This window comes from Schistocerca cancellata, chromosome 2 (genome assembly GCF_023864275.1).
Source record: "Schistocerca cancellata isolate TAMUIC-IGC-003103 chromosome 2, iqSchCanc2.1, whole genome shotgun sequence".
NCBI lineage: Eukaryota > Metazoa > Arthropoda > Insecta > Orthoptera > Acrididae > Schistocerca > Schistocerca cancellata.
Window position 1 is genome coordinate 882767976 of NC_064627.1, and position 15906 is coordinate 882783881.

Below are 15906 nucleotides of genomic sequence, written 5' to 3' on the forward strand. Positions count from 1 at the left end.
AGCTTCACGGTTCTTCGCAGCGTTTTCTCTCCCTGACTGTGCTGAAATACGAGAAGGGCCGGTGAAAATTGGTAGAGTGCAGGTAGTGGAAGATCGAGTGTCTCATACACTGACTCTCCTTATAGAAACAGTGAACGATAGTTATGCATCGTCCCCGTACCGCGCGTAGTCGTCGAAGTCATACTCACTTCTGGCGCAAGAACGATAGCGTCGTATCGCACTACCGATTTCGGTATAGCAAGGGCGCTAAATTTGCCAGTTCACTTAATCCAGCAGCAAGAACGGTGACCCGCAGGACGACCACAGCAGCAATAGCACGATAGACGGTATCTTGCGCCCGCCTCCAGGGCTAATATCGAGACGGCGGCCTTCTACAGGCAGCAGTGCGACCCCAGGAGTGTGCTGCCGTTTTCGCGGAGCGGAGCCCAGCAGGTGGTATGCGGTGAGCGTCGGAGGTCTGGAGCCCGCCAGCGTAACGTGCTCGCGGCCACCGCAGACTGTGGGGATCGCAACGCCCAATCATCTCGCCTCACCCTATCCTTGAATTACGTGACCGGCTTCCGGTCTGCTCCCTTTAGCATTCGACCCGGACTCGATATCTAGTTCAGCCGGCAGCCGCGCCAAGAATTCGCAAGACGGTGTTTGCGCAATGCCAGGTCCGACAGCAAAAATAAAGGTAAACCGAAGGGTGTTTTCTAGGCTTAAGTAAGCGTAATAAGCATTGCGGGTAAATTTCTTAGAAGCGGCGTAATAAGAAGGCAGTTTTCCCACAGATCGTATACACTATGTCACCAAAACTATCCGGACCGTGGTGTGCGTACTGTAAGACCATCAGTACACACACCATCAGATTATTTGACTTGTCGCTCTAACGAAGTAGGCGAGTGTGAGCAATATGTCTCGTGGTCTTATCGTGGCGTGTTTATCTTCTGCCGTTAGGTCAGACGATAGAAATGCCACTTGCACGCTTAGAGTAGCAGATTGACGGTGACCAACTTTAACCTTCTGTCGGGCGCGGTGTTTGTCGCAGCGAGATCGGGCGCGGTGTATCAAATTGATCACACCGTTTATTCACGTGATCATGTATTAAATTCTGTTCACAAAACATAAGTGCCAAATATATTTAAAGAAAGAAAAAGATGACATACGAGCACAATTGCAGTGGAAATATTCATAATTCAGATTTCTTATCGTCAAAGTTTGGCTTTAGCAACAAATGATAAAAACGTCGCTTTTTCATTTGCTTCTTCATTATATTTCACTAATGAAACACATTACAAATGACAATTATCTTTACAGAAAGGCTGTTATGACACTGGAGCAGAACAACAATGATATTACAACTCATTCATTTGTTTCATCGTCACTTTTTGACTGTGGTAGCAAATGCGGAATTTTTCCGCATTCAGAGCAAAAAGGTTCAATGTGTATCAAACAGACAGGCTTCTGACACATTTTGCAACAATATTTGGTCTTTTTCTTTGTGCAGGTATTACACCTTTTCCTCTTGACCCCAGTCCCTTGTTCTTCGTTTCCGCTTGTGTCTTCTGCTTCTTCTTCACACGTTGGCCTATATTGTTGTAGCCGCAGTTGAAGATGTCTGTGAATTCCTGAGGTGTCCAAGCATCTACGAACCAAGTGAGGTAGAACTAACGCATGTGAGAGTTGCTTCAGGAATCCTAATCTTCGGATAAAATTCTCGTTGTTACCATAGTAAATTATTTGTGAATTGATTCCACTCATATTGATCATTGCAAAAAAATATGACCATGGGCCAACGGCACACATTTCTTGCTGCATTGTATGAAGCGGTCAACTTATCTGTAGTGTCGACTCCACCTTTGGTTCTATTGTAAAATGTTACAATGGATGGCTTCTGATTATCTCCAGTGTCAGCATCTACTGAATTATCTTCATGCAAACTTGATGCCAAGATAACACACTTCCCCTTTTTAGGAACGTAGGAAACTAGAGTACAGCCTTTCTTGAAGTCAAAAAGTGAACTATGGACAACCCTGCCTTTACTGGTAGCAAACTCCAGATGAATCTCACGCTTGTTTTTCCTCATCGACCCAACAAAAGAAAGATTTTTTCTTCTTAGCTCTTCTATCAAACCAATACTAGTAAACCAGTTGTCTGCTGTCACATTTCGGCCTGACTGATAAATTGGTTCACATAGTCGCAGAACAAAATCTGAAGGTTTATTGCTAACGTGGTACAATCCTTCTGGCTGCAGCTCAGCGTATATTTCCAGATAATAGAGATAAAATACTTGGGAATCCACAAGAGCATATATCTTAATTCCATATTTGTTTGGTTTGCTAGGTATGTATTGGCGAAAACTGCACATTCCACGGAATCCTTCAAGTTTCTCATCTACTGTAACGTTCTCTCCGAGGGTGACGGGTTTTTGGCAGTTCTGTACAAACAGAGAAAATATTTCCCTAATCGCTGTTATCTTGTCTAATTTTCTCCTTTCATCACGAGTCACACGATTGTCAAATCTAAGGCACCGCATGATGAATTTGAACGTTTGATGATCATAACGAGACGAATTTTTTCAATTCCATCCCCATCACTTCCCCACAGATCTTCTAAGCTTTGTCTGTTACTTTTGTTAATACCAGCCAAAAACAGAAGACCAATGAAAGCTTTTAATTCAATAATATCTATTGATGCTCTCAATATACTGATTGGTATACAGAACTATAATCGACAAAATGTCGTCATCTATGAGGCAATTTCAACATTCCATAGGCGTTCTCAATGCTTTCGCTGCACCTATAGGACCAGGTAACTTTCGAATAATATTATGGGCCCTGAAACGTACTCTCTGCGATGGTGGAACTTTATTCCATTTTGTCTCTTTGTCGCTTCCAGTATAATAATGCTGGCTTTCTTCAAGTATTTCCTCGTCGTTTTCACTGTCGTCTTCCTCTGTTTATGAATCTTCCTGCCGAACTTCAACTGCGTCATCACAATCTGTGTCTACTTCATCTTCAAAATGAACTTGATCATTATCCTCTTCGAACAACAGTTTTTGTATTTCTGCAATATGATTTGGGTCAAGGAGGTTGTACGTCTTACTGTAGCCTGCCATGATCAAGTGTCTCACACCTAAAATAATAAAATTCCTTTAAAATAATGCAGTCAGGCGCAGTGTATCAATTTGATATCTGACACTCAAACATTCTTAACTGACGATTAAACGGTCCAAAAAGAAAATAAGTGCATTACACATTGTATAGTAACATTGTACTACTTACTAAGTTATGTTGATAACCAAAGAAATGAATTGTTGAAATGCAACACGAACGGGCGCAGTGTATCAAACTGATCAATCAGCACATATATCGACAACAAAGCAGTAGTATCGACACTGAAGTACACAACAGCGACAAGCGTTCGGAAAAGGTTAGCTACTAGCGAGCAGGCGTCAGTGCTGCCACTCGTTGACAAATAATTTACAGTAAACTTCGAGGTGTATCAATTTAAACAGCCGCGCCCGACGGAAGGTTAAACAGAACTTTATTAATTTTCACACACATTTATTAAAATAATAACAAGCATATAAATTATTTAACTTGTGGAAGCTATTTGGAAAAAAATGGAAATGAAGTCCCATGCTTCTTTACAGAGCGTAGGGGAACTATGCGGGAGACCCACACCGCCTTACTAGGCAAGGTCCTAATGGAGGTGGTTTGCCGTTGCCTTCCTCCGACCGTAATGGATGCTATTTACAATTGATAATCTGAAGTTCCTTTGGTATTGGTACGTTAATCTTATTCTCACATATATCTCTGATACTTGACAAAAGTGTCTATACATTTATCTTCATGACTATGTACAGGAATATGGTAATCTTATTAGGCGCAGACTGAAACTTGACCATAGACTGGTGCAGACAAATGCAGACTGGTACAGACTAATGCAGACTGGTACAGACTAACGCAGACTGACTAATCGGACGTCTGTACACTCGTTATAATACCTCGTGTGTACATGTATCACTGCGCGAGTGTAACCCGCGAGGAGAAAAGGTTCTACGTTAGCAGCAATCTCATTGGCTGCGTTACATATTAATACGCAGATAGGCGGAAGCAGAATTTGGTCCGTCTCTATGGCAGCGCCATCTTGTAGTGCGGACACGGACGAGCGCTGCGCCTGTGCTGCTGTGCTTAGCGGGGCGCGCTCTAGTGGGAAAGTTGTGTACGCGCTGACTACGGGGAACTATGTACACAACACGGACACTCCCAAAAACATACGTTTTTCGTACTAGGTGCATTGTGCTGCTACTTACTCCCCGGCACTCCATACCAGTGACTGCAGTAGTCATTAGACATCGTGAGAGAAGAGAATGGGGCGTTCCGAAGAACTCGCGGACTTCGAACGTGGTCACGTGATTGGTAGTCACTTGTGTCATACGTCTGTACGCAAGACTTCCACACTCCTAAAAATCCTGAAGTCCACTGTTTCCGATGTCCCAGTGGAAACGTCAAGGGATACGTACAGAACAAAAGCTTACATGCCAACCTAGTCTGTTGATTGAAAGAGGCTACTGACAGTTGAAGAGGGTCATAATGTGGTTTTAGCACCACCAAATTGTTTAGTTGTATTGTACCCACTGATTTAGAATTGAGTCTGCGAGCTGCATCGTCAGTGTATATATTGAATAGCTTAGGGAATAGCCTACAGCCTTGTCTCACTTATTTATTTATTTGTGCTGGTTCTGGGTATGGGCCTTCTACAGGAAAGATTACTCGGGTTTCATTATACTGAATTTTGATATATGATGTACACTGTAAGGGTACAACGACATATTAGTAATTTTCTCCTTTTTTCTTGTTTTAAGAAAACTATTTTATTTTGGAGCAAATACAGTAGTCTGACTAGAAACGTGTTATTTATGATGAAGAAAAAACATGTCAATATGAGACATGCAGTCATAATTTGAAAAATCTGGAGCAATCAGTTTAGAAAATGTTATTGTTGTAAAACAATATCCGTCTTTTGTCTGACACACTTCACTTGTAACTTCACTATTCATCTTCGCTACATGTAGCCACTATCTGTTTAGAGGCATGTGTCAATGTAAATTTCTTTAAGTCTGAATAATTACTCATTTTTGTACCAGTATTGTGTAATATTCTTTAATTTTGTACCATTAGTACGCTTGTTATGCTATTGACAGGTCTTACAGTGGAAGGCTCACTGTAATTATTCATAAGCTGCCTGCATTTTAATTTACGAAATTCTGTTTGCTAGTGCTAACAATCTTGATCACTTCAGAGATTCAAAGCTGAATATAAGAAACCAAGCCAGTTATTCTCGCAGCTTATTATATATCGTTTACAGAGTTAAAAAGAGTAATATCTGTGCTCCATTACTCTCCATAACATTTCTCTAACGACATTATGAAAAGCTTTCTCCAAATCGATAATGGCAATGTCTGTACGCTCGTTACCCTCTCTCTGCTTTACAATAATTTGTTGTAAAATGGAAGCAGGCTTACCTCTACATATTTTTCACATGTACTTTTTCCCCATTCTTATACATCGATTTTGCTTTTGCTTTCTCCGCGTTTCGTCGTACATATTTTTGCTTGTGGCAAGTGTTAAACAGATATAATATTTTAAGGGTGACAGTCATCCATATTAAATTAAACCTGCATTAATGGCATCCAGAGCAACTGCTTTTGTATTTGTGTGGTTTTCAAGGCTGCTGTGAGTTCTTTTATTTCTTATGTAATTAAGGTATTTTACTTCTATATCTGGATATTTTTCTTCCTGAGCACCGTACCATAGGTATTTATAATTTGTAATCCTCTCGTGCGTCGTATTGTTATTTGAACGAATAGTGTCATTTTCTGTTTTATTTAAGCTTTTCAAAGTCTTATATGCTATATAGTGGTGAAAAAATCGTTCAAATGGCTTTGAGGAATATAGGACTTAACATCTACGGTCATCAGTCCCCTAGAACTTAGAACTACTTAAACCTAACTAACCTAAGGACATCACACAACACCCAGTCATCACGAGGCAGAGAAAATCCCTGACCCCGCCGGGAATCGAACCTGGGAACCCGGACGCGGGAAACGAGAACGCTACCGCACGACCACGACCTGAAGACTATACTGGTGACCTTGAATATCACGATCCTTGTTACTAATGTATCTGTCCAATGCTTTCTGGTGGGCTCTATTCACAATTCCTTAAGTGTACTTCCTCTACTGATTACTGAGTTGCTTATGCCGGCCAGTGTGGCCGAGCGATTCTAGGCCCTTCAGTCTGCAACAACGCGACCGCTACGGTCGCAGGTTTGAGTCCTGCCTCGGGCATGGATGTGTGTGATGACCTTAGGTTGGTTAGGTTTAAGTAGTTCTAAGTTCTAGGGGACTGATGACCTTAGATGTTAAGTCCCATAGTGCTCAGAGCCATTTTTTGAGTTGTTTATTTTCAGGGTAGACTTTGAAAGTTACTTTTATATGCTGTTTATTTCGTATTGCTACCGCACTTTCTGTTAGACATTTTTTTAACCCACTCACTTCTTGAGTTGTTTTCTTTACTAATCCCTCGTTTGCAGCTTTTTTTTATTGTTTTTCAGGCGTTTCCGTTCCTCTTCAATTGCTAATAGCTAATTGTTCTTGTTCAAATTTATTTATTAAAGACGTTGATCTATTCTTTACCGAGCGCTTTGTGTACATCGTAACGTACTACAAACTGTGTTTCATGCGTTTACGAAAAATGGACTTTAACTGAAATGGTTCCTTTCGATTCTTGTTAATATGTATGATAAGGACTCAAACAATAGGATCAACTTCAAAAGCACTAAAAAAAGAGGAAGGTGTTATTATTGCCTTTTACATTAGTAATTGTTGTAAATAAACATTATTTTGAGTTTGAGAAAAGTTTAGATTTGGCTTTACCACCTTGAATGAAAGTTATATTTAGGTTGAAACTGTCATCGTTCGTTAACGGCGCGTTTGGTAACAATACGTAGTTAATGTCCAGATACAGGAAATTATTTTGCAAAAAGGTTAGTCGGACTTTGAATTAAGATGAAGGATCGACTTAAAAAAAAAAAAGAACTAACGATAGAGTATTCGTGGTGCTCGTTTGATGAGTCACCATCGATTGAGCGCCACGAATGCTCTATCGTTAGTTGTTTTTTTTTTTTTTTTTTTTTTAAGTCGATCCTACATCTTGCCAAGTAAGTCTCTTCCAGTTTAAATTATAAGGCCAGAAATTAATTTCATCGTATAAGTAAAACAGGAAGAGTGGTAGGTTACTTATTTTATAAATAAAACAAAATTTAAAATAGAATTGTCCAATTATCATTGGCGAAACGTTACAGTGAATTTACTTTCATCTGTACCGTTCCTTGCCAGAAAGGGAAGAAGGATCAATTTAATGGCGCCTTTTTCGTTGGTAAAATTATTACATCTTTATAAAAGATAGGTTGGTACAACGTCAGGAGTTTACAGATGTTAATTTTTGTAAGACTTTGACTTTTAATAACACAACTGTAAGACATAGTTCTTTTACTGTCTAGTTAACGCAGCTGCACAATTTGATGACTTGTTCGATGGATACGTCATGGTAAAATAGGTAGTGAAGGACAATATCTAGCAATATATTCAGCCCAGTTTCTCGTCGTGCGTTATTCATCCCCCATTTCCAGCATGGTACCGAGAGTTTTCAATGTCCATAATCGATGAATTAAAATTACCCAAATGTTAAAACTGTTGCTGGGCGATATAACCAACTACAGCAACTGAGAATGACTTTTTTCTTTGTATTTGTACCGAATACGCCTGTTAAGAAATATAGCTGGACACATAAATGGTAGCCGAATATTTCTCAAACATTCAAGGGATAGGCAAAATAATGTGAGCACCGGTACTTCCTTGGGAATGGTTTATTAAAAAGTGGTTGTAGCCACATTTGCCCGTAATACAGCTGCGATTATTCTTGGGATACTGGCATATATAATGATTGTATAGTATCCAGTGGGATGTTATACCACTCTTCGATCAGAACCTTTTCTAACTCCTGTAGTGACGCGGAAGGCGGATATTTGCTCCAGTCTGCGCTCCAGTAACACCCACAAGCGTCCGATAACGTTCAAGCCCGGCGCCTGCGTTCGCCAGGAAAGACACATGATCATCTAAAATTTTCACAAAATCGTTGGCTGTAATGATGGAACCAGCAGAATACTATGATATGGCTACCTATACCATCACACTTCCACCTCCATGCTTAACCGTTAGAATCAAGCTATCAGTATTATAAGCTTCTTTTCGCATTCTCCAGACGTAAACCCGTCCCGATGCTGGAAATAACGAAAACTTTGACTCGTCGGATCTTATGACGTGTTTCCACTGATCAGTTGTCCAGGCTGACACCATGTTTTACGCTCATTTACCTTGGTTGTCATCAATAATAGTTTTGGTATAGCAACTCGTCAGCGAATATTCGCATTATGGAGTTCTCGGCGGACAGTATCGGAGGATAGGGCGTCTCGAAGATCTCTGTTGAGCTCTGAGGTCACTTTAGCCGCCGTAGTTTTGTGTTGTTTTGACACAATTCATGTCAGCGTACGACCATCTCTGTCATTTAGTTTTGATTTGCACCCACTATTTCGTTTACACGATGAGGTCTTCCCATATATTGTGTAGGCTGTCATGACTGTTGAACCAGTTGCTCTTGGAAAATTCAACAGGTTGCCTATCTTGGCTACTGATTCTCCAGCTAATCGGGCCCTCAAAATGTCCCCTCTTCGGAACTCTGTTACGTCTTTCATTGCTCGTCGATCTCGGCCTCTTAATACAAATACGAAGTGCGCGCTACTCGTAAACAACTCTTACTGAAAACACACCGTCCCAGCGCGACACATGCCTTACCTGCGCTGTTGACAGTCAGATACAACCACCCCATTGGTTGAAATGGTTCAAAAGGCTCTGAGCACTATGGGACCTAACTTCTGAGGTCATCAGTCACCTAGAACTTAGTACTACTTAAACCTAACTAACCTAAGGACATCACACATATCCATGTCCGAGGCAGGATTCGAACCTGCGACCGTAGCGGTCGCGCGGCTCCAGACTGAAGCGCCTAGAACCACTCGGCCTCACCAGCCGGAACTACTGATCACATTACTTGGCCTATCCCCTGTACGTAATACCACAAATAAATATCAATGAACAATCACATCAGTCCTCACCTGTACTCCGCAAGCCACTTTATGATTTGTGGCGGAGGATACTTCCCGCAGTTGGCGCGCTGGAAGAATTTCTGGGAATTTCTAGTTGCGCTCATTTCGCGAGACGTACGTAGGAGGGCATAACATTTTGCCTGATTCTCCCCGTAACGTAAACTCTCTGAATTTCTGTTGCAAGCCTCACCGTGATGTACAACACCTCTCCTGTAGCGTATACCACTGTAGTTCGTTAAGCATCTCCGCAATGCTCTCGCGTCTACTTAACAGTCCCGTAACGAGACTCACCGCTTTTGTCTGGATCTTACCTGTTTCGTCTATTAATCCAAACCTGTAAGGGTCCCAGGCTGATGAACTCTGACGTTGTAAAGGTGTTCCTCAGTTAAGATTTCGTTATTGCTCTTGACAGTATCAACGCCTCACGACGATGGTGACTAAGAAGAAAGCTAAGCTGTGAAAATATCCTACGTTTTTTAGAACGAAAGTTAATACGAAACATCTGTAATAAGAAACGAAGCCTGAAAATGTTATCTCTGTAGCCAGTGCTTCCGTCTTGTAATAAGACTGTACCTTGCAACAAAGGTTTGCGGTTCCATGTCACATAGTATAGGAGCGTGCCATACCACAGCTTACGTAAAATAATATGACGGTATACAGGTACACGCACGAAGGCGGAGGTTCCTTTCGAAGGAACAGTACGTCGCGTGCGTGTGTCGCACATGCAAGCGCACGGAGCGTGGCGGAGCGTCGCAGTCGGCCCTAGCGGCTATCGACAGCTCGGTAAATAACGCGGAGCGGTCGACGTCGCTGGCCTAGTTGCAGTGGAGACATTTTTAATGGAGCGTGTCGCCGTAAATCTGCTATCAAGCAGCGCGACCGCAGGCCCGGGGGTCGCGGAACGCCCACCCTCTCGCTAACGACGCGCGACTCCCAAGCATCGACGTTCAATTGTTTCCTACTCCCAGTCTCGAAAAATTCTTGTCTGCTGGACATGTTTAGCCGATTACGCCCCTTTGAATCATTTTCGGAAACTGAAGTAACATACCATTTATTTAGTGAATGCCAAACTGAAGTGCTAATCACTGTTGTGGTGAACTATTTTATTTATGTTATCGGTTTGAGTGGGAAATAATCGTCATCAGGTATATGGTATTTTTATCTTTAAGCATCGAAAAAAAGTCCCGTGTAACTTCGAATATACGCCGAGGTGACAAAAATACACTAGACATAAAAGGGCAGCACATAGCGGAGTTGTCATCTACACTCAGATGATTCATGTGGAGAGGTTTCCGACGTGATTGTGGCCGCAGGGTGGGGATGAAACCTCTTCCTACGGCTTGGACGACCTCTTCACGCCCTTCTCGGCGGGAGGAGGTCGTTTTGGCCCGCTTACTGCCGGCTCAGCCATCACCATCTGCTGACGGGTGCACCGGCGTCGTTCTGCCCATGTGGGCAGTTGCTGACTGTACGCCACATTTTAACGTCCTGTCCGAATTTTAATACACTGCGCGTTGATCTTGGCCTGCCATGTACTCTGGATGCCATTTTAGCGGATGACTTAGTTTTATCCACTTGACAAACCTGTCTAAGGACATTTGATTATGCTGTTTTCTTTAATCGAAAAAAATGGTTCAAATGGCTCTGAGCACTATGGGACGTAACATCTATGGTCATCAGTCCCCTAGAACTTAGAACTACTTAAACCTAACTAACCTAAGGACATCACACAACACCCAGTCATCACGAGGCAGAGAAAATCCCTGACCCCGCCGGGAATCGAACCCGGGAGCGAGAACACTACCGCACGACCACGAGCTACCGACTTCTTTAATCCCTTGCCTGTTAATATGTCTTTTATAGTGGTGTCCCTTTTAGTTGCTGTTTTAACCTTGTGCCTCGCAGTGCATTCCTAACTTAGTCTGGGCGCTAATGACCATTGTAGTTGTGCACCCTAAAACCACAATAATAAAAAAAGAAACAGGGTGGGAATTAGCAGACGTTGAACGCCGAATGGTAGTTGGAGCTGGACAGATGGAGCATTCCATTTCGGAAATGGTTAGTGGGTTCAATATTCCGTTACCCACAGAGTCAAGAATGTGCCGAGAACATCAAATTTCAGGCAGTACCTTTCACCAAGGATAACGCAGTGGCCGGCGGCCTTCACTTAGCAATCGAGAGCAGCGGCGTTTTGTGTAGGATTGTCAGTGCTAACAGACCAGCAACACTGCATGAAATAATCACATTAATCAATGAGGCAATGAGGGAAGTACGACGAACGAATCAGTTAGGACAGCGCAGCGAAATTTGGAGTTAGTGGGCAATTGCAGCAGACGACCGATGCGAATGTCATTGGTAACAGCACGACATCACCTGAAAAGCCTGTCCTGTGCTAATGACCATATCGCTTGGACCCTAGACTACTGGAGAACTGTGGCCTGGTCTGATGAGCCCGATTTCGGTTGGTAAGAGCTGATGGAAGGGTACGAATATGTAGCAGACCCCACGAAGCTTTCGACCCAAGTTGTCAGCAACGCACTGTGCAAGCTGGCGGTAGCTCCATAAAGTTGTGAGTTGTGTTCGTATGGAACTTACTGGCTCTTCTGGTCCAAGTGGAGAGATATTGACTGGAAACGGTTATGTTCGGCTACTTGGAGACCATTTGTTGCAATTCATGGATTTCAAGTCCCCAAAAACGATGGAATTTTTATGGATGAAAATGCGCCCTGTCATCGGACAACAATGGTTCGCTTTTGGTTTGAAGAATATTCTGGCAACTCGAGCTAATTATTTGGCCATTCCGCGCGGAGTTGCCGCGTGGTTAAAGGCGCCGTGTCACTGACTGCGAGGCCCCTCCCGCCGGAAGTTCGAGTCTTCCCTCGGCCACGGGTTTGCGAGTGTTGTGTTTAGGGTACGTTAGGCTATGTTAGTTTAAGTAGTGTGTAAGTCAACGGACCGATAACCTCAGCAGTTTGGTCCCTTAAGAACTCACACACATTTGAAGATTTGGCCATTCAGATCGCTCAATATGAATTCCATCGATAATTTATGCGACATAATCGTTAGGTGAATTGGAGCACAAAATCCTGCAGCGGCAACACTTTCTCAATTATAGACGGCTATAGAGACAGCATGGCTCAACATTTCTGCAAGGGACTTTTTTCGGCCCGTGCCACGTCGAGTTGTTGTACTGCGCCGGGCAAATGGGAGGCTTGACACAGTATTGGGTTGTTATGATTTTTCGATGTAATGTAGTTTTGGACGTCATATTTATGGTCTTACACAAAAGATGAGATGATAAAAAATATTTCATTCTCAAGAATGGTCTGTTAAGGTTGAAACGTAACTCCTGCTGTACTAATTTTTATTGTTAAGTTATTATAAGATTGTAGAATGTTTTGATGCGTCTCTCCGAGCTATCCCGTGCCAGCCTTTTCACCTACTAAATTTTTCTGCGACCTACATTCATTTGAACTTGGCCGGCCGGGGTGGCCGAGAGGTTTTAGGCTCTACGGTCTGGAACCGCGCGACCGCTACGGTCGCAGTTTCGAATCCTGCCTCGGGCATGGATGTGTGTGATGTCCTCAGGTTAGTTAGATTTAAGTAGTCCTAAGTTCTAGGGGACTGATGACCTCAGACGTTAAGGCTCATAGTGCTCAGAGCCATGAGGACCATTTGATTACTTTCAAAAGAAAGCCTAACAGAGTTTTATACCACGAAAGAATTCTACGCAACGATTCAAAGAAATTTTGAACTTCCTGGGAAAATTTGTAACTTTTGAGAAACATTTTCAATTTTCAACTGGAATAAACCGTTTGCAATTCTGAAGGAAGCATGGTTTAAATACATCGAACATAAATTTAAATATTAGGAGGAATAATGAAATTTTGATGGATGGATAAAAAACTAACGAGGAGATACTGAATAAAACTGGGAAACAGAATTGTGCCACAACTTGACCAGAAAATGGTATCGTTGATGGGACACGTGGTGAGACATCATGGAAACGTCAGCTTGATAACGGACGCTCTTGGGGGAGAGGGGAATAGAAAATGTGAACACAGACATGAATATAACGAACAAGTTCAAATTCATATGGTTCAAATGGCTCTGAGCACTATGGGACTTAACATCTGAGGTCATCAGTCCCCTAGAACTTAGAACTACTTAAACCTAACTAACCTGAGGCAGGATTCGAAACTGCTACCGTAGCGGTCGCGCGGTTCCAAACTGAAGCGCCTAGAATCGCTCGGCCACACGGGCTGGCTTTCGAAAGTAATCCGTCCGTACTTCCCATAACGAAGCATCGTTTACGATACTAATTAAACTCAAGTTATCATTCCATTATAGGGTGCACTAGCGAAGGTCGAGAGAATTATTCATTAGGTGATGGCATTTGTTATTGCGGTTTAGTGGAAATTGAATTTGACAGTTGCTAGTTCTTGTACTCAATTAATTCAGTTGGAAAGTAGCTTAGTTATATAGTAAATCCTATTATAATTCATGCATATTTCATATCTTTTTGAGAGCGGGCACACACACAATATTTCTTGTCTCTCTCAGTAAGACATATCGTAGAATACATAAAACTCAAAACGACAGTAAATATAAGTGTGGCTGACTGATCATGCAGCATATTGTTAACTACCCACTAGTGTGTGTAAAGCTTACGGACGAAAGAAACGTTCGTATGACGCATCACTGACAATTAAGATAGCTCAATGAAAGCCAGACCATACACAGAAAAACTGTTACAGTACATTATAGTACTTACCTGAAATATGTACGAAATGAGACGAATAGGAATGTTCCTTTTATTCAAAGATAATAATCGCATCGAGATTTATGATGATTCCCCTACATTGCAGAAGGTAGGTTGATTTGGGGGGAAGACACCAAACAGCGTGGTCAACGGTCTCGTAGGATTTGGGAAGGAAGTCGGCCCTGCCCTTTCAGAGGAACCAGCACGGCATTTGCCTGAAGCGATTTTAGGGAAATCAAGGAAAACCTAAATCAGGATGGCCGGACGCGAGATTGAGTCGTCGTCCTCCCGAATGCAAGCCCAGTGAGCTAACCACTTCGCCACCTTGTTCGGTACAAAATGTTGATAGTAGGGTATGTGATCGCCGCATACGGCAATGCTTGCACTATAACGCACACTTGCTGACCACAACGTTGGTCTGTGGTTATTGTAGTACGGCGCTCGTTTCCTCCACCAGTGCGGATAACAACTGCTGGACGTCGTTGGCACTACCTCTTCTGCGCGAATCCTTCATGTGATCGATGGGATATACACTACTGGCCATTAAAATTGCTACATCAAGAAGAAATACAGATGATGAACGGATATTCATTGGACAAATGTATTATACTAAAACTGACAAGTGATTACATTTTCACGCTATTTGGGTGCATAGATCCTGAGAAAACAGTACCCAGAAAAACCACTTCTGGATATAATAATGGCGTTGATACGCCTGGGCATTCAGTCAAACAGACCTTGGATGGCGTGTACAGGTACAGCTGCCCATGCAACTTCAACACGATACCACAGTTCATCATGAGTAGTGACTGGCGTATTGTGACGAGCCAGTTGCTCGGCCACCATTGACCAGACGTTTTCAATTGGTGAGAGATCTGGAGAATGGCCTGGCCAGGGCAGCAGTCGAACATTTTTGTATCCAGAAAGTCGCGTACAGGACTTGCAACATGCGGTCGTGCATTATCCTGCTGAAATGTAGGGTTTCCCAGGGATCGAATGAAGGGTAGATCCACGGGTCGTAACACATCTGAAACGTAACGTCCACTGTTCAAAGTGCCGTCAATGCGAAAAAGAGGTGACCGAGACGTGTAACCAATGGCACCCCATACCAACACGCCGGGTGATACGCTAGTATGGCGATGACGAATACACGCTTCCAATGTGCGTTCACCGCGATGTCGCCAAACACGGATGCGACCATCATGATGCTGTAAACAGAACCTGGATTCATCGGAAAAAAATGACGTTTTGCCATTCGTGCACCCAGATCCGTCGTTGAGTACACCACCGCAGGCACTCCTGTCTGTGATGCAGCGTCAAGGGTAACCGAAGTCATGGTCTCCGAGCTGATAGTCAATGCTGCTGCAAACGTAGTCTAACTGTTCGAGCAGATGGTTGTTGTTTTGCAAACGTCCCCATCTGTTGACTCAGGGATCGAGACGTGGCTGCACGATCCGTTACAGCCATGCGGATAAGATGCCTGTCATCTCGACTGCAAGTGATACAAGGCCGTTGGGACCCAGCACGGCTTTTCGTATTACCCTCCTGAACCCACCAACTCCATATTCTGCTAACAGTCATTGGATCTCGACCAACGCGAGCAGCAATGTCGTGATACGATAAACCGCAATCGCGATAGGCTACAATCCGACCTTTATCAAAGTCGAAAACGTGATGGTACGCATTTTTCCTCCTTACAGGAGGCATCACAACAACATTTCACCAGGCAACGCCGGTCAACTGCTGTTTGTGTATGAGAAATCGGTTGGAAATTTTCCTCATGTCAGCACGTTGTAGGTGTCGCCACCGGCGCCAGCCTCGTGTGAATGCTCTGAAAAGCTAATCATTTTCATACCACAGCATCGTCTTCCCGTTGGTTAAATTTCACGTCTGTTAGCACGTCGTCTTCATTGTGCAGCAATTTTAATGGC

General features: G+C 43.0%; 1 protein-coding gene across 1 annotated transcript in view; it reads right to left on the minus strand.

The window, feature by feature from the left end:
• Positions 1-264: 264 nt before the first annotated feature.
• The window catches only part of LOC126159529 (neuroligin-3-like), a 42150-nt gene continuing 26508 nt past the window's right edge, over positions 265-15906 (minus strand). Inside the window, exon 2 of the mRNA XM_049916557.1 lies at positions 265-497. Within this exon, the coding sequence (XP_049772514.1) occupies positions 265-497 (233 nt within the window). The remainder of the gene's footprint in view (positions 498-15906) is intronic.